Below are 22,890 nucleotides of genomic sequence, written 5' to 3'. Positions count from 1 at the left end.
AGGTGGTTAAAAACCTTTGCCCCAGAAATGTCACCTGCTGGAACCTGTCCTGAGTTAATCATTCAGGAAGGAGGTGAAGACCTAGCTGGTCACTCACCCAGCCTTGTTCAGAGAGAGTTCAGGACATCCCCATGCCCGCCGAGAGGTGACTGGTCACATAAACAAATGAAGGTCCGTTCAGGCGACAGTCCTGTGCAAACCTTAAGACAACACCACAGCCCCAGGCCCCGAACGCTGGATGCTTCTCAAGAGAGACACATTCTCCAGGGCCCGGGGGTCTGCCCGACCCCTACAGGGAAGCCATAGCCTGCGTCCACACCCTCAAGACGGCCAAGATTTGGGGGGAAACCAGTATTTCCTACGCCAAAAGGAAGCTTATCTTTATTGATGTTTGCATGTGTGCGTGTCTGACTCTTGACGATGCGATAGCCCTCCAGGCTCCTCTGTCCGTGGGATTCTCCAGGCAAGAATGCTGGTGTGGGTTGCCATGCCCTCCTCCAGGGGATCTTCCCAACCCAGGGATTGAACTTGCATCTCTATGTCTCCTGCATTGGCAGGCGGGTTCTTTCCACTAGCACCACCCGGGCAGCCTACGGATGTTTGGATAAGTTCATTTACCTGTCATCCAAGTGAAAACACAACGCTTAGTAAAACTTCACTTAGGACTTGTGGACCCCTGAGAATACAGCGGAGGACTCCAGATCTCCCGAGAAAACCAGTGACCAAGCGTAGGGGGAGTGTGGCCCCAGTTGTGTGAACTACCCACAGGTATGCAGGTGTACACTGATGGGTGTATATGCAATAATAAAAAAAAATCCTAAAATCTGGAAAGCCATGCCACAGTGATAACATCGGTTGGATGTTGAGGTCACAGGTGACTTTTATTCATTCTTACCCACCTGTATCTTTTCTTACTGAGGTGAAATTCATATGCTGTAAATTTGTTTTAAATTGTACAGTTGAGCGGCATTTAGTACATTCACAGTGTTGGGCAATCAACAAGTCTATCTGATTCCAGAACGTTTCCATCCCCCCGAAAAGAAACCCAAGTACCCCACAAGACTGACTCCTGATTTCCCCCACCCCGGCCCCTGTCACCCACCAATCTGATTTCTGTCTCTCAAAACCCTTCTCTTCTGGATATTTTATACGAGGGGAATCACAGTATACATCCCCGGGGGATGGCACAGCAACCCACTCCAGTACTCTTGCCTGGAGAATCCCCATGGACAGAGGAGCCTGGTGGGCTATAGTCCACAGGGTCACAGACAGTCAGACACAACCGCGTCGACTTCGCACACGCGCGCGCAGGCACGCACGCACGCGGGCATGCACGCACGTGCACTATACACCCCTTTTTGTCTTGCTTCTTTCCCTTAGTTCCGGGTGTTCGTGTGTGGGGTAACGTGGTCAGAAATTCATTCCTTCTCATGGCCGACTAGTACCCCGTGGTATGGATGGTCCATGTATTATTCCATTCATGAATAGAAATGTGCGTTTATTACCTGTACTTTTTTTTGGGCCACGTCACACAATGTGTGAGATCTTAGCTTCCCGACCGAGGATTGAGCCCGCACGCCCTGCACTGGAAGGCAGAGTCTTAGCTACTGGATCGCCAGGGAAGCCCCACCTGTATCTTTTACAACGAACGTCTTAAGACCCTCCGTGCGAAGGATGAGCCTGGCGGAGGGCCTTGCCCCACCTTCTCTCCCGAGTCCTCCCTGTCCCATCCTTGTTCACTTCTCCCCCCTCCCTGCTTCCGGGCTTCAACCGGCTTGACCTGAGGATCTGGAGGAGGTACGGTTAGGACTGTTATCAATACAGGTCATAAGGATGGCTCGTGTTCCGCTCTGGGGTCTTTCAGATCCTCGACGCTTGAACATTCCCAGCAGCGCCACGCCAGGCATGGAAGGACAGGCGTCGTGGTCCTAGGAAAGGGGAGCTGTGCAGGTGCGCGTGCAGACGGACAGGGACTGTCCATGCGCCTAGAGGGTCTGCAGGAGGCGCCAGGCAGCCCTGCCGAGGGCCGCCAGCTCGCTCCAGTCCCCAAAGGGCAGAGAGGGCTGGGGCGGGCTCCCCGTGTGGGCGTCTGGGCCTCACTGTGCAGTTGTTCCTCCAAGATAAACTCGGAGGGGCGCTTCCCCAACTTCCGCGGTCTCCGAGGGTCGGGGCCCAACGGGCACAGGAAGGGGAGGGTTCGCCTAGAAGCAGTTCTAGGCGAACGGAACCCACAAACCCGCTCTGGGGGGCTCTGTCTTCTGAGGACAGGTTCTCCCCAGAGGGTGTGGCGTGTGGACTATGTTCTGGTGGGGCTGCGGTCCCCCTGGTGAGATGCTGGGTGCCTGCCAGGCCCCTTACACTCTGTCTGGCCAGCCCGACCATTTTTCCTTGGGCCGGCCTGCGCTCCTGCCCGGGGCCTTAAGGAGGTGGTGGGAAAACAGGCCCACCGGCAGCGCTGTGGGGGCTGCAGGGCAGAGGCAGAGCGCTCCTGAGGCGCCCCTGGGGCCCGGGGTCTGCCTGCACCGGCCAGGCAGCTGAAGTGCAAGCCAGACTCCACGCGGGCCCTCGGGAGGCCCTGACCAGCGGGGACGCTGCGCGCACCCCTCCCCCGCTGACCCCGGGCGGCCTGTGTGCTGAGAGACCAGCAGGAGCGAGCCGGCCAGCCCTCCACAGTGGCCATGGCCACCCTCGGCAGGGACGCCAGACGGCAGTGCCGTCAGCCCAACGGATCAGGGGGCGGCCTCCCCAGGACGCTGGTCTTAGAGGGACTTCTGGGGCTGATGCAGGTGGTGGGGGGGGGGGCTCCCCCTCCCTAGGGGCTCAGGGCCAGGCCAAGGTGACCAGACCTGCCCGGGAGTCCTCGGCCCCTGGGGCTGCAGCCCCTGCCCTCTCACAGTGCCCAGGGACGTCCAGCTGCACCGCTGGGTCCAGCTGGAGGCACAGCTGGTCTTACAGAACCCAGTGACCAGGCGCGGGGTCTCGCACCCCTGTCAGGACTCCTTGCCAGCTGGGGTGGCCCACCGGACTTTTGGGGTCACACACACTGCTTATGGCTGCTAAGACCCCACAGGATACCCCCGCCCCCTGCCTTGGGTCCCGAGCAGGGCCCATCATCTGCCAGGCCCAGAGCCCAGGACCCGGGGTCCACAAGCTTCTAGGGGCCCATGGGAGTGTTTTCAATTTTTTTTTTTCCCTCCAAATCAGAAAGAAATTGGAAAGGAAAATAATGAAATTTTAGGGTTCCTTTTTACTTTTTTTATACCAATATGGTCAGAATATAACTTTCATTGTTTTTATAGAGGAAGGGAGGGAGGCAGAGACAGGAGGAAGCAGGAAAAGGGGACAGAGCGGGAGGAAGGGAGTGGGAGAGCTTGGAGCCCACGGCCTTGGCGGCAGGCAGGTGCTCTGTTGCCCCAGCCTCCGATGTTGGGGTGAGTGTCCGGGGGCTGCTGCTCCCAGCCTGTGCCCGACTCCACGCCAGGTGGAGAGGTGGGTGGGTGGGGAGTTCAGAGGAAGGGGACAGAGTTCAGAGTGGGCAGGGGGTGGGAGGAAGGGAAGCCCCTAAACCCTGTACAACACCCCCCCAACACCATTTTGGCCATAGGGTGAGCACCAAGACCCCTAGCCTGCTGGCTGTCCCGGGCCAACCACTGTACGCTTCACTGGGGCAGCCAACCCGGGGAGGGTCAACTCTCGGGGGGCAGGGGGCGTTGGGTGTGCCCCCATGGGGAGCAGAGAGGGCGGGTCACCCAAGCCCCTCCCCAGGTCCTCCACCCTGCGGCCAGGGCTGCGTCCACTAGGGGGCAGTGCTGCCCAGCCGCCCGCAGAGCCCGTTGGCAAGTGAGGCTGAGAACCAGGGTGGGGCTGGGGTATCGGATGTGTTTTATCCCTGCTCCGAGGATAACATACAGGACGCCCGGTGTGATTTCCATCCCAGATAAACAACGAATGACATTTTTTAGTACACGTTTGTTCTAAATATTACCTGGGACGTTGTTCAGTCGCTCCATCGTGTCCCACTCTTTGGGACCCCATGGACTGCAGCACGCCAAGCCTCCCTGTCCATCACCAAGTACGGAGCTAGTTCAAACTCATGTCCATCGAGTCCTGCCCTCAATCTTTCCCAGGATCAGAGTCTTTTCAAACGAGTTGGCTCTTTGCATCAGGTGGCCAAAGTATTGGAGCTTCAGCTTCAGTCCTTCTAATGAATATTCAGGATTGGTTTCCTTTAGGATGGACCAGTTTGATCTCCTTGAAGTCCAAGGGACCCTCAAGAGTCTTCTCCTGGGACATACTTGTCCTGAAAAAGTGCTTACTCCTTGTTGACCTGCGGTTCAGATCTCCCCAGGGCCCAGGTCTGCTGCCTGGCCCTGGGCAACGCAGGCAAGGGCGGGGAAGGCGGGGCTGCAGCCCGGCTCCAGCTTCATCAGCTCAGGGACAGATGTCTGGCTGGGTCACCGGGAAGCCACACCCGCGCTGCACAGTGACTCAGGGCGGTGCTGGCACTGGTGCTGGCTGGCATCCAGGCAGGGTGGGGCCCCTGGGTGTGTTAGACTGAGCTCCAGAAACCTGCCTCGAACCTCCCACCCAGAGGTAGCAGGACCCAAATGCTTTGATTAGGGATTCATTTATCCAGGTCTCCGAATGGTAAAAATCCCAGGTGGCGCTAGTGGTAAAGAATCTGCGAGACGCAGGCTCGGTCCCTGGGTCGGGAAGATCCCCTGGAGAAGGAAATGGCAATCCACTCCAATATTTTTGCCTTAGAAATCCCACGGACAAGAGAAGCCTGGTGGGCTACAGTCCATGGGGTCTCAGAGAATCAGACACAAGTGACTGACTGAATACATTCTGAGTGGTGAAGGGGGAAGCGAGGGTCAGAGGCCAGAGAACTGGGTCTGCTCACTCTGGGAGGGTCGGCTGCTATAGTTCGAGTTGTTGGAATGCTCTAGACTTATGCAGTGCACAGCCTGCGTAACTGTGCCAGGAGGTCCTGGGCTGTGTCTCCACTTCCCTCTTCACTCAGGGCCTCTGCCTCATCCCCACCTGCCAGGCTTCCACTTCCACCATGGCCCCTGTGGCAGCACAGGAGTGTCACTGGTTATGTTTAGGTCATGGATTCACCTTGAGTTTCACTGTCACGCACGGACAGATGTGAGAGTTGGACCAGAAAGAAGGCCGAGGGCCAAAAAACTGATGCTTTTGAACTGTGGTGCTGGAGAAGAGTCTTGAGAGTCCCTTGGACAGCAAGGAGATCAAATCAGTCAATCCTAAAGGAAAGCAACCCTGAATATTCACTGGAAGGATTGATGCTGAAACTGAAGCTCCAATCCTTTGGCCACCTGATGCGAAGAACGGCCTCATTGGAAAAGACCCTGATGCTGGGAAAGGTTGAGGGAAGGAGAAGAGGGCAACAGAGGATGAGATGGTTGGATGGCATCACTGACTCAACAGACATGAATTTGAGCAAACTCCAGGAGATAGTGAAGGACAGGGAAGCCCGGTGTGCTGCAGTCCATGGGGTCGCAGAGTTGGACACACCTGAGTGATAGAACAATGATGATTGAGTGGAGACTCACACCCCCCTGGTCTGCTCCGCCCCAGCGCCACGTGGCCAGCCCTCCACGGCTGGCTCGCATGCTTGCGTGTGAGTTTGCAGAGGGGAGAAGGCAGGAGCTCAGAAACCCCGCTCCCTGGGACGGGGTATCCACAGGGGCACGCAGAGCAGGCTGGACAGACAGAATGGGATTGCTACCTGGGGCCCGCATGCAGCTCCTATCAGTGATAGCGCCCTCGTGAGCCCAGTTGTCTGGAGGCCATCCTGGTGCAGAAGCAAGCCGGTGGTTTCCGCCAGTGACTCTTCTCTGATGAGCTAGGCATCAGTCCCTTTCCGTGGGTGGTGGCCCAGGCTCAGCAGGTCAGGCCCTCGAGTGTCCCGGGCTGGGCCTGGCCTAGCTGGGGGAGGGCGGGGGCTTCCCACTGCAGGCAGCCCTGGGTCATGCAGTGTGGCTCTGGGTCGGAGAGGAAATGAGGCAGAAGGGACTGCTTGGCCTGGCTCAGGTCAGGTCAGGGTGGCTAGGAGTCAGGGGAGCAGGCCGATTTAGGATTTCAGTCTAACACATGCAGGGGAGGGTGGAGGAGGCCTAGTCCCTCCCTCTCTCCCCAGCCCCAGCCTTCACAGTGGAGGGGACACCCCCCCGCCGTGGCGGGGAGGGCTTCTCTAGGGGCTCGTGACCGCCGCCTTCTCCGCAGCGAGGTGGGGCAAGAGCCGCCAGGTGCCACCGAGGCCCCATGGCCGAGACGCAGCCCCCTGGTCAGTGGCGGAGGCCAGGACTGAGCGGCGTCAGGCAGCAGGAAGCCCGCTGGGCCTCCAGCCCTGTCCAGTCCCCCAGGCTGGCCTGGGCAGCGCTGGGGCAGCTGACAGAGTCTGGACGCCAGCTGGGTCACGGGTGAGGTGGCCGAGGGCGGCTGCCCAAGGACGGGCCTGGCACCTCACGCCATCCCTTTATGTCCAGTGCCCCAGGCCTTCACTGGGCCCTACCCCGGCTGAGCGCAGCAAGGCGCAGAGGCATGTCTGGTCTGCAGTTATCCCCAGGGGCTGACCCTGGGCACCAGAACCCGTCTCCTGCTCCATCTTGCTGGCCAGGGGCCCCCAGGTGCCCTCTTGCCCTTCTGGGCTCCCGTCTGTCCCGTGGAGGATGGGGGGAGGCCATCTCTGGTGTGTACCCAGCAGAGACCTGGGTACTAGCTGATGTCAGGGGCAGGGAGGCTGCCTCGATCCTTGGGGCAGCCCCTCCTTGATGCTTTCTGCCTTCAGTCCCTCTCATGCCAAGGTCCCCGCTCCCACCTGAGCCTGGAACTCAGACGTGAGTGTCGTGGCCATGAAAAGCCGAGCATGGGGGCCGCCACCTTCGTGGAGAGCTGGCCGGGGGCAGGGAGGGGTTCACAGCCCTCGGCTCTCCAACGATGGGAGGGGCCGCTGCAGAAAGGGCCTCACCCCTGGGGGGCTTCCAGCCCTGGCAGCTCCCGGGGTTCTTGCCTCCCCTCCTCTGTTCAGAGACATCTCCTGGACTCCCGGTCACTGCCCCTGGACAGCCCCTCAGGCCCTGTCCCCCAGCCCAGAGTCCTTCTGGGAGGAGGCTGCTGCTCACCCTCCCAGCCCCCCACCCCCCAGGCTTGTGACGCAGGAGCTAGGACACCACAGCCAGGTGGAGGCTCTCTGCTGGCCCCTGGGCACGGGCCACACGTGCCTGGCTCCCTGGGCCCTGGAGCACCCCGGTGGAGCCCCAGCCTGTGGTACTGTCCTCACCCCCTCCCTGGGGAGCCTGTGGGCCCAGCACCGCCCAGCATGGCAGAGACCTGGGAATCGGGCCCAGAGGCCTGGTCTCATCTATTTTTAAGTGCGAGCCCATTAAAGACTCACAGGCTGCTTTATTTACCAATGGGGGAGTTGGGGTGGCACACCCACCGAGAGGGCCCCACACACACAGGCCCTGGCAGGCTCGCCCGGGCACCCTCCCCTCCAGCAGGCACCTCCTTCCGCAGGCTGGGCTGTGCCCTCCCCGCCTACCTTCCTCCCAAAGAGCTTCTCCCTAGGAGGGCCAGCCCCCCGGAGACGCTCCCCCAGAGAGCGGAAGGGGGGCTCCTCCCGGTGCCCCCGACTGGGTGCACTGCCCCCGGTCCACGCTGTCCCTGATCTCGTGTGACTCTGAGCCTTTGTCCCCTCCTGGCTTCTGCATCCTGGCTTTTTTTTCCTGGGCAGGTTTGAAGGGAGAGGAATCCACCTCCTGGTGCCAGAGGCAGAGCTGGGAGAGGCCTGGAGAAGGGCCCAGAGGAAGAAACTGAGGCTCGGGGAGCTTGGAGCTTAGCCATCTGTTCAGAGCTCAAAGATGTCGCTTGGCCAGGAGGGGTGATATCGGCCTTCAGAAATGCAGAGGCCCAGCCCTTCCCTCCGGAGGCCCCACCCAAGCCAAGGCCAACCCAGGCACCTCAGGGCCCCACCCCCGAGGCCAGGACTGGAAGAGCAGGTGGGTCGACAGGCCCAGTGCCGCCCCCGCGCCCTGCCGACTCCTGTGGCAGGGTGGGTTCAGGCCAGATGGTCACCTGGTGTTATGTGCTGCTTGGCTGGGCCCCGGCAGACGCCCAGGAGGCCTCAGCCGTCACCCGGCCAGGGGTGGCGGGGCGGGCGCCTTCCCTGGGTGCTTGCGGGGATGTGGAGCACCCTGAGAGGCTGGCACCCCCCTGCCCCGCATGCTAGTGCTCCCTGAGGGGGGCATGCTAATTTTAGAGGAAAACCCCTTGTCTCAGGGTCTCCACCAACCCAGAGGATCCTCTGGTGACTCACCTTCTAGAAACAAAAAGCGTTCCTTTCCCAAGAGAATACTGAATATGTGTCTCAGACCCAGCAGCGTCTGAGGCCTCCCCTTTCCCCCATTCCCAATCAGAGGCAAAAGGACACTTTATTTCCACATTTCCCCAGAGGAGGAAGGAGCTGGGGAAGGAGGTGAAAATCGAGCCACAGCCCCTCTGTCTGTCTGAAGACAGAACAGTGATGTCCGGGACCACCACGCCTGGGAGCCGGACAGGGCAGCGGGCCAGGGGCAGCGGGCGGGGGTACAGGGCCCGGGCCGGCCTCTGCCCATCACCTCTATCAAGTGGGGGAGCGCTGGTCCTGGAGGCTGCTTGTGGCCAGGCCCCGTTCTCTCGGGCGTCAGTGGAGCCCCCGGGGAGGCGGAGGAGAGGGGCGGCGAACACAGGAACCCATAAACGCGTGACTGAGTCATGGGAAATGCTGGGAAGAGTGAGGCAGGGAAGGCATCTGAGGGGTGGGCGGTGCCACCGTGGCAGTGCTGGCGGCTGGCAGCTACAGGACCTCAGGCAAAGCAGCGCTGTCTGCGGCGGGGGTTCTGAGGACAGGATTCACGCCTCAGCAAGAGCCCCCTGGGGCCTCCAGCTGAGAAACCAGGGACCCCGCGACACCGCTGGCAGTCCCGGGCCCACCTGACCCCCCGAAACCTCCTCTTCCGAGTCTGTCAGCCCCATGGCCAGCCCGGGCCCAGTGGTGCCAGCGCTCACCCCTCCTCCCCAAGGCGGGGGAGCACTCTCGGGCCTCCTCCAAGGTCGGAAGGAGAGACGCTCGTGGGCTTGATGCAGATGGCTGGAGGTGTTTACTTTGGTTCGGTCGCTCGGTCGCTCAGTTGTGTCCGACTCTTGCAGCCCCTTGGACTTCAGCCTGCGGGGCTTCCCTGTGCGGAGGGGTTTGGGCCACAGGCTTTGCTGTGAAACACGCATGGGTGTAGCGCAGGGGAAGGGACGCGCCCCTCGTGAAGAGTGAGAACGCCTGTGCCCAGGCTCCTCTCTCCGCAGGGAAGCCCTCATCCCTCTGGGCCTGACGCCCCCCAGTCACCAGTGATGGGTGATTTTGTACTTGTCACCCAAAATAGCATTTTGGGGACTTCAGCGAAGCATTTCAGCACTAGACGCCCCAGCATCTGAAATAGGGCAGAGGCTGACAACAACCTTTTGAAGGCCTCCAGGCACCACGTGTGGGGCCACTGGTCAATGGCAGCAAACCCAGGCCCGGGGCGCAAGTGGGGGGGCCGCGAGTGGAGGGCCCGCGAGTGGGGGGGCCCAAGTGGAGGGGCCACAAGTGGAGGGGCCCAAGTGGAGGGGCCGCAAGTGGAGGGCACTTGTGTACAATGGAAACTTGGTGTTACAACCTGGATCTGCTCTGAGATCTGTTGACCGTCCCCCCCAGGGATGACCTGGAGCTCCTCCCCACAAGCCAGAGGCTGGCCACACCATTGCCCGGCCAGGCTGGCCCACCCGCTTGAGTTGAACTCAGTCGCCTGATCCCTGGGCAGGCCTGACACCTGGAGCATGAGATAACCTGCTGGCCCTGGCACCCACTGTCCGGCACCCAGGCCCCGCCCAGAAACTGGCCTCCTGCCTACCCAGCGCGTCTTCAGACCACCCCTCCCCCGAGGGGACCCGAAGGGGCAGGCTACCGGTTAGGTCACCGGGCGCCGCTCAAGGGCCCCTTTGTGCGGTGACCAGCCTGGCACGCGCCTTCGCGGTCTGGGCTCAGGGGCGGTGCCGGCGGTTGCGAAGGGGGGTGGGGTCCGGTCCGGCTATGGGGGTCTGCGGGGAGCCACGGCCCTGGTCACCCGCTGCGAAGGTGCGGGGGCTGGGGGCGGGCGCAGGGCCAGCGGCGGAGGGTGGCCCGGCGCCTGGGCAAGGGCACCGTCCCGGGACGGAGGGGCGGGGAGGGGCGGCGACCGCGCGGCGGGCGGGGCGGGGCGGGGACCGTCGCGGGCGGGGCGCACCTCGCTCACCCTCCCGGGCGCCCCGCCCCTCCGCCCTCGCAATAAGGGGCGCGGGCCTGGCGGGGCGAGGAGGAGGGCCCGTCGCCGCCGCCAGCCCGCGCGGCTGGAGCCCAGGCAGGCAGCCCGCGGCCCGCGCCGTCGGGGCTCCGGGCGCGGCTATGGAGCTGTGGCCGTGGCTGATCGCGGCGCTGCTGCTGCTGCTGCTGCTGGCGCAGCTGAGCCGCTCGGCCCGCTTCTACGCCAAGATCGGCCTGTACTGCGCCTTCTGCTTCACGGCCTCGGCGATGGCCGCGGTCGTCTGCCTGCTGCGCCACGGGGGCCGGACGGTGGAGAACATGAGGCAAGGGGGGCCGGGCGGGCGCGGGGGGGCCGCTTCCGCTTCCCTAACTTTCCCGTGTCCTTTCCCTCCTTCCTGCCGCGCCCGCCTCTCCAGGGCTCCGGGAGTGGCGGGAGGGGGCTGGGGCGGGGGTGGGGGGGGTGCGGCGCTCCCTACGCCCGAGGGAAAAGCGGGTCGGGGAGCGCGCCGAGGGGTGGTGGTGGGTGGGCTGCGGCCTCCGGAGCCCGCGTCGCCGTGTCCCCGCACCCTTGCCCCGGGACCCCGGCCAGGGGCCGACACGGAGGGCTTTACAGAGATCTGTCTCTCGGCGCCGCGCAGGGTGCTGGGCCGGCTCCGAGAGGAATGCAGCCGGGCCGGGTGGGCAGAGGCTCGGTGCCGCTTCCCGTGGCGGGGGGTGGGGGCTAGCCGCCGTGCACCGCCGCGCCGGGGTGTCTCAGTCTCCTCCCCGCCATCCCGCCCGCCCACCTGTCGGGCGATGAGCGCACCTGTGCTCAGCCTCTTCCTTCCGCTTAGGAAGGTGTGGTGGCTCCAGCCCGCGGAGGTTGGGCGGGGACTGCTGACCCTTGGGGTCCAAGCTTTAAGCCAGGGGAAAGAACACGGTGGTGGCTGGGGTGTTCCCCCTCCCATCCCCGGGGCTGGGGAGCTTGCTGCGGTAGGGGTCAGGCTGGGCTGACAGGAAGAGATGGCGATCTCTCCCGGGCAGGGGCAGGGGCTGGGGAGGGCATGGTGGCCCGAGAGGGGCTCCTTGGCCCTTTCCCCAGATTCCGATGGGGAGGGGCCATTGCTAACATGCCACCCTGTGGCTTTGGCAATGATGGCCTTTTGGCCGTGGCCTGGGGTGGGAATACTGTGGTCCCTGAGGCCCCCACTACCCCAGCACTCACAGGGCAGGGGGTGAGGGGTCCTGGCTTTCTGCCCTTCCCGGCCTTGTCCATCCGATGGGCTGACGCTGCCAGACTGGCCTGCTCTGCACAGTTCTCCCCAGCTGTTTTCAGGGATTTGTGGCTCCCGCTGCCCCAGGAATGGGCGGGAGGACTAAGAGTGGGGAAGACTGGTGGGTGGGCCATGGGTCTCCAGTGCCTCCCCTGCCCTCCCCCGCCCCACGTGGCCCAGGGCAGCAACCCAGGGAGCAGAGATCACAGGGGTGGCCCACTTGTTGCCTTTCCAGCTGTCTTCCCAAGCAGTCAGCTCTCTGGGATGGGGAGGGCCTGTGTCCAGAAATAGGGGGTTCCTCAGGGCTGGGCCCTGCCGGCAGGGATGCTGGCCTGAGTTTGAGGCCCTGGGACCCCCTGCAGACAGTGGGCTCACAGCCCGTGTCCGTTCCACACCTGCTGGGGGCCAGCCAGGAGCGGGGCAGGGGGTGGTTTCCGGCAACAAGGGCTGGTGGGCTCCTCGGAGGGGCAGCTGCCCTCCCACAGCCAGGCCCGAGGGTGGCACATCTGTTTCTGAGGCAGGAGGGGGCCCTGAGCCTGGCTTGTGCTGCGTGCGGGTGGGAAGCGAGTCCTGGAGCAGGCTTTCAGCAGGCGTTCCCAGTGGTCACCCTCTCTCTCCCTGGCTCTGTGTGGTCAGGTAGCCTTGTCTTTAAAAGGTCCAACTCGCTCTTCCAGGCCTGGGCTTGAAAGCTGCTTCCCCAGGGTCAGGCTGGAAGTCACGGCCACCCTTTCTGACCAGGTGGTAGAACTGGCAGGCCGGCCTGACCAGCACTTGGCAGCCCAGGCCTGGCCAGCCCCATGGCCTCTGCTGCCTCGGGCTTGTTCCCCGAGCCCAGAGCCCAGCTCGGCCCCCAGTCTCGCACGAGATTCGGGCCTGCTGAGACGTCCTCCTCAGCTCAGGAGGGAGCTCCCCTCCCCGGGGCAGCCCCCGACTCAGGCTCTGCACAAGCCAACCCAGGACATGACGAAGGTGCTGAGTCCTCCCCAGAGAGAGGCAGGCCTAGGGGTCTGGGAACCCACAGCCCCCTTCCCCTGCAGCCCCAGGTCCCAAAGGGTGGGTCATAGTGATGACACCCATGGCTCCCCAGTGATGGCAGAGAGGAGGGTCCCTTGTGAACACGAGTTCCCCAAGGGATGCGGCCGAGGAGGGCTGAGGAATGCAGAGGTCGTGGAGGCGCTGTGTCCCTTTAGGCACTGTGCTCCTCCAGGGACAGGCCCACGAGGACAGGTGAGGTTGGGGGGCTGTGTGGACAGGCCCCCTCATTTCAGGCCCCTCCTGGGTTGGACTGTGGGTGCCTGGCTGCCCCCCTCTCCAGTCTCACCCTGACCTCGGGAAAGGACTCTGCCCATCAGTTCTGTCTTGCACCCCCATGCGCTGGCGGATGCTTCATCCTTAGGGAAAGGTGTTCCTAGTCCCATTTTATGGATGAGCCCTCAGAGAAGCAGCTTGAAACTCATGTCTCCGGGGGTTGGGGCGGGGAGGAGGCAACTGGCAGGTCCCAGAACTAGGACGCGGCAGACCTGGGCTGCAGAGCCCAAGGATGACTTCAAGGTGGGTCTTTTCCTCTGTCTCAGCAGCATCGGGGCTGGGGGCAGCACCGGGGCTGCTTTGGAGCTGGAGACCAGGCTCAGGGGAAGTCCTAAGTTCCAAGAGGGACAGCCCAGCTCCACCCACCGCCTCGCGTTCCCATCTCCCTGTAACCAGCAGCCCGTCTCTGTGATGGGGCAGCCAAGGAGGCCTTTGCCATTGAGTTGTGAGTTTTGAGCGTGCTTGGCAGCGCTGGGAGCGGAGGGCCAGAGGCAGGCACTGTTGTGAGCATGCTGGGGCTGAGGCCAGGGACCCCCTCCCAGACTGGCGGGGGCCTGCGCGCCAGGCGAGGCTGGGTCCTCGTCCTGGGGGCAGGTGCCCTTATCACACCTGCTGGACAGTGAAGAGAGCGAGGCCCAGGATAATCCTGTGTGTTAGAACTGGCTTTGGCGGTAGAATCAGGAAACCAGGTAACAGCACCTTAACGCAGAGAGTTTCCTTTCTCACACGTTCAGGTGACCAGGACGGGCAGCCTGGGACCACAGCTAGGCTGCAGGGCTGGGGGCAGGAGAGTGAGGTGCTGGGTCGGTGGAACCCCCACCCACTTGGAACGTTGAGGATGGGCATCGCTGCAGCCAGGGCCTGGGGCCCTGGTCTTGGGGTGGGCCGGTGGGGGCAGTCCTCCCCCTGGGTGGACTCCTGCAGGCCCGGGAGCAGAGTTCCTGAGATCTGGACACTGCTCACGGCCCCACCTCCTTCCACCCCACTTCTGAGCCCCCGTTAGCACCTCTGGGCACCTGCAGAGGCCAGCACCCCCAGCTCCTGCCCACCCAGTGTTCCGGCTCATCTGACGCTTGGGAAAGGCCGCTGCCTACCAGGCGGCCTTGCTGGGGCCTCCTGTCCCCTGAGCAGACTGATGGCTCTGTGTGCCTGCCCTCCTGGCACGGCCTTCCAGAGTGAGTGCCACCAACCACCCCCCTCCACCCTCGCCACGTTATAAGGCAAAGCCCACGGGGTCTGGCTGAGGACTTGGCACGGCTTGGCTGAATTAGCTACTGGGTCTTCCTAGAGCTGTCTAGCCTGTGTCGGGGCTGAGCGCAAAGGTCAGCAGGTAGCTGAGACCTGACCTTGAACCACCTTCCAGTGGCCAGGAGCAGGTACCGGCTGGGGGAGGGGCTTCTTCCATCTCCTTTGGAATCTCTTCCTCCTGTGTTGTCGCCAACACAGCCGCTGTCTGTGGAGGCAGTCGCCAACACACGGGCCTGGCAGGTGTCTCAGGCGTCCAGCCTCATCTAGCTCGACCCCTCCACGACCTTCCAGTCTCACAAGTGGAAACAAGAAAGCGTAGTTAGGTCAAGTCCGTTGCCCAAGGTCACAGCTGTGAGAGGAGCGTCAGGGCCTGTCTGACCCAGAGCTGGGGCGGGGTCCGGGTGTCCACAGATGAGCACGGCTGGTCCACGGAGGCTGGCTGCCAGGGCTTCGGCCCCAGGCCCCTGAGAATCCTCACGTTTATGGCACTCCCTTCGAGGCCAGCGGCCCCGATCAGGGTTAAATGGAGGGCTCCTGAGAAAGACCCACGAGGGGTGAGGATGGCGCCTCTGTTTAAGATCACTGCCCCCCTGGGCCCTTGGAAAGTGGGGCGGGCCCCCTTGCCTTGCGGGGACTCTGGCACCAGTCACCCACCTGGCAGCTGCCTGCAGTGCTTCTGAAGGTTGGGCCACCTGGCTTCAGGCAGCCTTGGCTCCGCCTCCCTGGGAAGGCAGGACTGGAGCTGGGGTGCGAACATCCCTGGCACACCTGTGACTCCCGCCCTGAAGCTGGGGCCCTGCTTCCTGTGGGTAGGGGCACTGGAGTCAGCTGGGCTCCGAAGAGGCCTGGGCTGGGCAGGCCTGGCTGCCTGGGGACAGCGGCTGCCCGGAGCTTCCTGCTGGGAGAGAAGGGCAGAGCCCCTCCTGCTGGGGGTGGTGTGGGGGCCAGAGAGCCCCTTCAGGGGGTGAGGGGAGGCCTGCAGAGGAGCTAGAACACCTCACCTGACAACCCTGGAGTTTAGGGGCGGGCTCCAGCCCATCCCGGCTTCCCCGCTGTGTGACTCTGGGCAAGTCGCTCAGCTTTGCTGAGCCTCCACTTCCCTGGTGCAGGAGTATGTGACCTTGTGGGGTTACTGTCTGAGCGAAACTGGACAGTTGGCATCTGTCCCCAAGCAGGCTTGGCAGGTAGCATGGAGCACCTGCTCCCGGGCGTGGGTGTGGGGCATCTGTCCCTGTGGTTATGTGCGTGCTGCATTCCAGGCCAGGACAGACCAGCTCTCCCTGCCCAGGGCCCTGGAGCCTCTGCACAGCTTGGGCGGCTTCCCTGCTCTTGGAGGAAGCACTGTGAAGATGATACGACGTCCCCACCACTTTGACTGAAAACCTTGACAAGGGGGGACAGAAGGAGAAGGAAGAGCGAGACCCCGTGCCCGCCCCCCTGCAGGGAGTGACTGATGGACCCTCCCTGTGAGGAGCATCTCTTGCTTCTGTCTGCTCCCGGGATGCCCCTTTCTTTTGCAGCTTCCTGTACTTATGTCAGTGGCGGTGTCTTTTGGTTTTGAGTGCAGTTATTTGTAAAATGTAGCGAGTTGCTCCCTGGACCTGTCGGTCCCTCCTGGAACCGTTTGGTCCTTGGGAGGTCTGCCTCAACTGGGGTGGGAGAGGCCCCTGCTAGGCTGAGTATCACAGGATACTGTGATCACGGTATATACAGTATCTTTCATCATCCCCCACCCCCAAATACTGATCCTGTCAATTAGATACAAAAAGAAAATACAGAGAAGTTCTGGAGACGGACGTTTGGGACAGCTGCATTATACACTTGTAAATGGTTTAAAATGATAGATTTTATGTTATGTATATTTCACAACAGTTTGTCTCCTTTTGGCTGAGTCAGGCAGCATGGAGGATCTTAGTTCCCCAATCAGGGAATAAAGCAGGGATCAAACCCGGGTCTCCCTGCATTGGAAGGGCAGACTCTTAACCACTGGACCACCAGGGAGGTCCTTCATCACAACTGTTTGAGAAGAAAAACGGAGCCAGCAGACACCCCCAGAGAGTGACCCACTGTCCTCTCCAGATGTGGTCTGGGACTTTGCCTGTGAGCTTGGCAGGGAAATGCAAATGACAGGTTTGCATTAGAAGTCCCGGGAACCGACCTGACAGCGAATAAGTAGGGATCTTTGCTCTTTCTCTGCCGCAGCCCTGTCTATCTGGGCTGTCCCCACGGGGACGCTGAGGTGTTCTTTCCCTAATCCCGACCGCGCCTGTGCGTCGGAAGCTTTAGGATCAATTGCCAGAAGAGGATTGCAAATCTCAGGGACTAGGCTTCTTAAGGGCTCTTCTAGGTCCTGCCAACCTGCCCTCCTCCAGAAACCTCTGCGATCTCCCACCTCTGCCAGCAGCCTCAGGCCGTTTCCCGACACCGGCCGACACCTCCTGTTATCCGGCTATCCTCTGCCAATCCGAAGGAAGAGGACAGGGCTTCTCGTTTCAATCCGCGTTTCCTTTGATGGCTAGTGAGACTGCGTGCCTCTGTGTTGTTGGACGATGCACGTTTTTCCTGTTGGTGAATGGCCTGCTTGCGCCCCCTCCTTGGGTCGGTCAATCCTCACAACGACCCGAGAAGCCATCTCTTGGCAGTCGAGAAGCCCGAGGCTCCCCAGCTGAGGTAGCCAGGCGAGGTCTCCCAAGAGTGTCCGGCCAGGGGCACCTCTGAGCCGGATGGGAACAAAGGGACAGGTCTGGCTCGAGCTGGCAGAGGCTTAGTGCTAAGGAGGATGGCCCGGCTTCCAGATCCAGCAAGGCCGGCTGGCCCGACTGTGAGAGCAGCCGGGGCTCAGCTGCCTCCCTCGCGGAGCCCCTCTCTCCAACCTGTGCCGTGGGAGGAGGAGGGGAGAGAGGCTGTGTGGGCCAGATGCGAGCCTGCCTTTGGGACAGAGAGGCAGAGCCGATAGGATCTACTCGTGTGAGGCTCAGAGGAGTCTTATCCACAGAGACAGAAAGATGCTGGGGCCCGGGGCAGGGTGTGTGTGTGTAATGGGAACAGCGTGTCCGTCAACTTGAGAAGATAAGAGTCTTGGGGACAGACGGTGGGGGCAGTTGCTCAACAACGTGACCGCACTTGAACTGTGTATTTGAAACCAGTTCAGAGGGTAAATGTGCTGCATGCATCTTACCCACAGTTTTAAAGACACGAGTCTGCCTTCGGGCCAAGGACCCACTCTGAGCCTCTGCTCTATTGAGAACCAGGTCTGGGCCCAGGCCCTTCTGCCTGGAGTGGAAAAGGCCTCCCTCCCGGTCAGGACTGTGAGGAGCTCCCTGGCGGCTGTGTGTGTGTGTGTGTGTGTGTGTGTGTGTGCGCGTGCACGAATCTTGTGCGGAAAGTGGAAAGCTCTTGGGTCACCGGGAGCTCACCTTCAGCCCCGCCCCCACCCACGGGTGGGAAGGACCCAGGGGGCCTGCAGGAGTGGCAGAGGAGTGACCTCAAGCCGTGGGCTCCATCGCCCCGTGTGCACGGACCCCTGACTGGCACCTGTCCTGTGCCAAGTGTGTGCGGTGTCAACCTTCTCCCTGCCAGCCAGCTACCCAAAGACAGGGGCACGCATGGTCTCCCTCACCCGTCACCTCCTGCGGGGATAGGCCCCTCCAGGTCACGAGTGCCCAGGGCAGCCTCCTGCCAGGAGCAGGGCCCACGCACATCCTAGCTCCACTGGCATCCTGGTGTGACCTTGAGTATGTGTGTCTGTGTGTGAAACGGGCAGGCTGCCGCTTTGTAGGACAAGGAGGCGTGAAAGCCATGGTGCCTGCCGGGCCGGTCTCCCCAGCAGCAGCTCTTCCAAACCAGGAAGCAGCCCGCAGCTCCTCGCCAAGGTTTCCGCTTGGTACCCACGCTTCCCTCCCTTGGGTGTGGCTCTGCCTTGAGGGACGGTCACTTCCTGTGGGGGGCCCCCTGCCCCGGCCTCCTCTGTGGGCGGCCTCTCCACGTTGGGTCCTTCGGTCTCTGATGCGGTTGACAGCAGAGTTCACCCAGCCTAGGGGTTTCTCAGCCTCCATCCCCGCCGTTCAGCTGGGCCCCCGGCCTGGGGTGACAGGCAGGACTCGGGGGCTGGAGGCTGGATGACAGGTGCAGATCTGGGTACCTGGACGTGGAAGGTGGCGTCCTTCCCACAGCCAGGCGTCAGGGTCCCTGAGGCCTTGCTTCCGTGTGACCTTCATGTCACCGGCTGGGGAGGCGAGGGGCGGGGGGCACTCGCCATCCTGCTGGGGGACAAGACCTGAAGGCGCTCGGAGGGGAAGGCGGGCTCAGGGTCAGTGGCCAGCCTGCCAGGGTGGGCTGGGGGTCTCCGGGCTGTGCGCGCAGAGCCCACGTCACGCCGGGGCAGTGGCCCTCTGCTCACTGGGCCCGTCTCCCCCGCAGGATCATCAGTTGGTTCGTCCGGTCCTTCAAGTACGCATATGGCCTCCGCTTTGAGGTCAAAGGCCGTGAGACGCTGGACGAGGACCGGCCCTGCGTCATCATCTCCAACCACCAGAGCATCCTGGACATGATGGGTAAGGCTGGGCCTCAGTGGGGTCTGGGGGAGGACTGACCCTCCCCAGTTGCCTGGGGGTAGGGGGAGGCTGCTGTCCTACTTGGTGGAGGCTAGACCCAGCTGAGCTGGCAGGCGGGGGTTTGACACTGGAGGGAGGGACCCGCGCCTCCCTCTGGTGGGTAACAGGACTGGGCAGCTTGTGTGGGGCCCCGGGCCCTGCTGCAGTGCCCCCCCTGCTAGGAAGCTGAGGCTCAGAGGCCAGACGGTGCCCAGGGGCCAGTGGTACCTGAGGCCTGGGGCTGGCCCGCTTCTCCCTGGGGAGTGGCCCCTGAGCTGCGCTGTCTCCTCCTGTCCCTACCTGGCATCTGGCGCCCACAGGCCTCATGGAGGTCCTCCCCGACCGCTGCGTGCAGATCGCCAAGCGAGAGCTGCTCTTCCTGGGGCCCGTGGGCCTGATCATGTACCTGGGGGGCGTCCTCTTCATCAACCGGCAGCAGTCCCAGACGGCCATGAGCGTGATGACCGATGTGGGCGAGCGCATGGTCAGGGAGAAGGTGAGTGCCCAGGGCTGGGGCGCCCGGCGCTGGGGACACTCAGGCCCAGTTGTGGTGTCAAGTCGGCCCCGAGGGTGAGTTCCTGCAGCAGAACACGCCTCATCGCTGTGTGTCTGTGAATCTCATATGGAAGAGCCAGGCGCAGGGCCTCGGTTGTCAGCGGTGGTAGTCTCTGCTGAGAAGGGCGGTGGGTGCCTCCCTGGGCGGCCTCTGGCTTTTGGGTACAGCCTCCTGTCTCCTCAACAGCTCAAAGTGTGGATCTACCCGGAGGGCACGCGGAATGACAACGGGGACCTCCTGCCTTTCAAGAAAGGCGCCTTCTACCTGGCGATCCAGGCCCAGGTATGTCGGGGCTGCGGCCTCCTGGTGTGGCCGGGGCGGGAAGCGCATCCGGGCTGGCCTACGGCTGACAGTGACCTCCCGGCCGGCCGGGGCCACTGGCGCTCGGGGACCACCTGCCTCTGGACAGGCAGCACCTGTCTGTGAGCTGCCGTGGAGGGCAGTCCCTGGGGCCCCTGAGCGTGAAGGCTGGGGTCTGGTCAGCCCAGGACCAGCTGGAATGACGCTCATCACTTCCGTACCTGCCCACGGAGCTTCAGCACCCCACTTTCCCGCTGGCCGGGCGAGGGGGGCTGGGGTTGGCGTAAAGAAGGCCTGCTGCCTGGACTGTCAGGAGGGCTCTGCCAAGGTTGCGTTCAGTTCCCCCGCACCCCTCGCCAAGGCAGGTTTGGGACTGAGCAGTGGCTGGGCGGTGGGGGGTGCACCAGGGCTCACAGGGGCCAGGACAGAGTGAGCAGAAAGCCCGGCATGGGCCTCGTGCTGCTCTGTCCTTGACTTCCGGGGTCCCGGGGATCTCGGGGGGATGGCAGGAGAGGCTTGGGGCACGTCCCTCCGTGGGGTGGGGCTCCGGGTGGGTTCGGGTGCCTGTCCTGTGCTGGGGGCTGAGCGCAGGTGAAAACCCTCGGGGTTTGGGGAGCCTTCCTTCCTGCCTGGTCAGAGTCAGGCTGCCAGCTGGGCAGGGCTCTGCTGTCTCCTGGGCTTCACCTGTGAGAGGTGGCCTCGAGCACCCCCTGGTGGCCCCGAGCAAGGCTGGGAGAGCCTTCCTTCCGGAAGCTCCCAGCCAGCGCCGGGGGTGGGGAGTGGGGGAGCGGGAGGGAGGGGTGGACGGGGGTGGGGACGGGAGCCTGGGCTCTGATCCCCGTCCTGCCCGAGCACGAGGAGGAGGACACCCCGGCCGCAGGCCCGGGGCCGGTGTCTCTTCCCTTTGTGGTGGAGAAGGGGTCATGGGGGTCATGGGAGAGAAGAGCGGAGCGGAGCTTTGAGGGGTGGTGGGGCCAGGGCAGTCTCAGCCAGGACGCCAGGCAGCGTGTTTCCTGTCAGCTCCCCCCACCCCAGGGTTAATGATTACTCCAGGTGCCATTGCCGACACTGGAACCACCACTGTTGAAGTCACCATTGGACTTGACCCTGGTGTCTTCTGGGAAAACCCGCAGGCCCTGCCCCCTCCCCTGGCTGGAGCTGCCCCCTGGGGTTGGGGGAGAGGCTGGGAAGGAAGAGATGGGCAGAAAGACCTCAGTTATCTCCTCTGGCTAAACTGGACAGGGTCCTGGGTCATCTTGGGACCCTTGGGGGGTGCGGAATGTGAATCCAATGGATGTGTGCCAACCCAGGAAGTCTTCCTGGAGGAGGGGATACTTGGGTAAGGATGTGCAGGATGAGTTTATGGACTCGGGGCCACCCAGGGCACGAAGGGTGTCCCAGGGCAGCACATGGAAGCACCCTGAGCCACCCAGGCACGAAGGGTGTCCCAGGGCAGCGCATGGAAGCACCCTGAGGCACCCAGGCACGAAGGGTGTCCCGGGGCAGCGCATGGAAGCACCCTGAGGCAGGGTGGTATGCCTGCCTGGTGGCCACAGGGGTCGTGGGGGCAGGCAGGGTCTGCCCGCAAGCTTGTCCCTGCGGATCAGGCTCCACGGTTGGGCTGGGCTCCGTCCTCAGGCTGCCACGTCTGCTGTCCCCAGGTACCCATCATCCCTGTGATTTACTCCAGCTTCTCCTCCTTCTACAGCTGTAAGACGAAGCTCTTCACTTCAGGTAGCCCCCCGCCCCCCCACACACACACCTGCCACACGGGGGCCCGCCCACCCGATCTCAGTCCCAGTGACACCTGGACCCCGCTTCTGGGGGGTCACTCCAGGCTGTGCCCCTCAGTGACTGGGGGAAGAAGGAAGGAGGCCCTGCCTTGAGCCCCAAGATCAGGGCTCCCAGGGGTGGGTGGAGGCCCAGCTTCTCACACACGGGCCGGGCCTTGCCCACAGCTCGGGGGGCCTTGAGGGGCACACTTCCTCTGCCCAGGGTGGGCTCTGAACCAGTGCATCCAGCCCTGACTCTCAGGCAGCAGCCTCCCGGGGACGCCCCCCATGCCCTCTGCCACGGAGCTTAGGACCTCCCTCCACCCTTCTCTCCAGACCCCCACACGAGGGTGCCTGGCACCCAGGTGGGAAGTGGGGTCCAAGGGAGAAGCTGCCTGCCGCACACCTGGGTCCCCGAGGCCGCCTGCAATCCAGGGCTGCCCCAGAGCCTCCTGGGGGAGGGAACATCCTGGAGCCTAAGCAGTCCTCACAAGGGGGCACGCACTCGTCCACGCCCCTCTGAACGTTCCTGAGAGCATGTGAATGCCTGCATCAGTGATTCTCAATTAAGAGCCAACCGCCAGAGACCGGGGTGTCTGGAAGAGCCCGGTCCAGCCCAGGCCCTCAGGAGGCTGGCAGACAGCCAAAATGGGGGGAGAGAGGCCCCCCGCAGGAGCCCCCCAGGTGGCTGACGCCCCCACCCTGCCCCCACAGGAACCATCCAGGTGGAGGTGCTAGATGCCATCCCCACCCGTGGCCTCACTGTCGCCGACGTCCCCAAGCTTCTGGACACCTGCCATCAGGCCATGAGGACGCACTTCTTCCACATATCCAAGATCCCCCAGGAGAACGGGGCCCCCTTGGGGCCCGACACCCAGGAGGCCCAGTAATCGAGGCCTGGGGCAGGGCAGGACCTGGATGGATGATGGACAGAGGGCCGCCCCCCACCCACCAGACACCACTGTGTCCCCTCTAGCCGTCACCCCCTGGAAGCGGGCCCCTCTTGTCACTGCCTTGGGTCCTGGCCCCCCGATGTCCCTGCAAGGGAGAGTCAGCCCCCCAAGCTCTGAGGGCAGGGCCTCGCCCACCCCTGTGCCTCCGGAGTCTGGTGTGGGAGTGGGTCTGGACCCCCATGGGCTGACAGGGCAGGGCCGAGCTGCCCGGCCCCACCCTCCCGCCCAGGCCTGCATCAGGCCCTCAGGGAGAGGCGGGCTCGGGGGCCAGGACGCCTGGTCTCACGCCCCCAGGTGGCCTCATGCCAGCTGGGCCTCAGGGAGCCACAAAGCAGGGTCTGCGGCTCCCCTGGCCCTGGGGAGCGAGTCTGCTGAATGGGTACTGTGCTCGTCACTGTTTTTTATAAACGAACTCTTGGAAGTGCCTGCTGAATCGTGCTCACTCAGAGGGTGGGCAGGGCTGCCTCGGGTTCCCATCCTCAAGCTGCCCTCGCTTCCAGCGCCCCCGGACGAGTGTGGAGCACCCCCAGCCGTCACCCTGGGTAGTGTTCCTGCCGGGGTTGGGGCCA

At 63.2% G+C, this 22,890-nt stretch overlaps 1 protein-coding gene and 1 long non-coding RNA gene across 3 annotated transcripts; one reads left to right on the top strand and one right to left on the bottom strand.

Annotated features, from left to right (window-relative positions):
• Positions 1 to 7,388: 7,388 nt before the first annotated feature.
• Positions 7,389 to 11,684, bottom strand: LOC109566594 (uncharacterized). Of its 2 annotated transcripts, XR_011569503.1 has the most exons (4): positions 11,544 to 11,684; positions 9,073 to 9,242; positions 8,643 to 8,903; positions 7,389 to 7,813 (listed from the first exon to the last, which is right to left on the bottom strand). It is a non-coding gene; the product is annotated as an uncharacterized lncRNA (long non-coding RNA). The 2 variants fall into 2 exon arrangements; XR_011569502.1 differs by lacking the exon at positions 7,389 to 7,813 and having other exon boundaries at positions 8,438 to 8,903.
• Positions 10,392 to 22,746, top strand: AGPAT2 (1-acylglycerol-3-phosphate O-acyltransferase 2). The gene is made up of 6 exons (XM_019971120.2): positions 10,392 to 10,662; positions 18,568 to 18,701; positions 19,061 to 19,236; positions 19,483 to 19,578; positions 21,258 to 21,330; positions 22,083 to 22,746. Exons 1-6 carry the CDS (start codon positions 10,481 to 10,483, stop codon positions 22,256 to 22,258), a joined length of 837 nt encoding a protein of 278 aa, XP_019826679.2. The 5' UTR covers positions 10,392 to 10,480; the 3' UTR covers positions 22,259 to 22,746.
• The last annotated feature ends 144 nt before the right edge of the window (positions 22,747 to 22,890 follow it).

The sequence above is a fragment of the Bos indicus genome, chromosome 11 (genome assembly GCF_029378745.1).
Source record: "Bos indicus isolate NIAB-ARS_2022 breed Sahiwal x Tharparkar chromosome 11, NIAB-ARS_B.indTharparkar_mat_pri_1.0, whole genome shotgun sequence".
NCBI lineage: Eukaryota > Metazoa > Chordata > Mammalia > Artiodactyla > Bovidae > Bos > Bos indicus.
Note: the sequence above shows the minus strand (reverse complement) of the source record. Positions and strands in the feature narration are given on the sequence as shown.

What these genes read in the sequence shown, in the direction of transcription:
- AGPAT2 (XM_019971120.2), top strand. Translation starts at nt 10,481, where the DNA reads ATGGAGCTGTGGCCGTGGCTGATCGCGGCGCTGCTGCTGCTGCTGCTG. An exon ending in CGGACGGTGGAGAACATGAG is followed by an intron (nt 10,663 to 18,567) that starts GCAAGGGGGGCC and finishes TCTCCCCCGCAG; the next exon opens with GATCATCAGTTGGTTCGTCC. An exon ending in AGCGCATGGTCAGGGAGAAG is followed by an intron (nt 19,237 to 19,482) that starts GTGAGTGCCCAG and finishes TCTCCTCAACAG; the next exon opens with CTCAAAGTGTGGATCTACCC.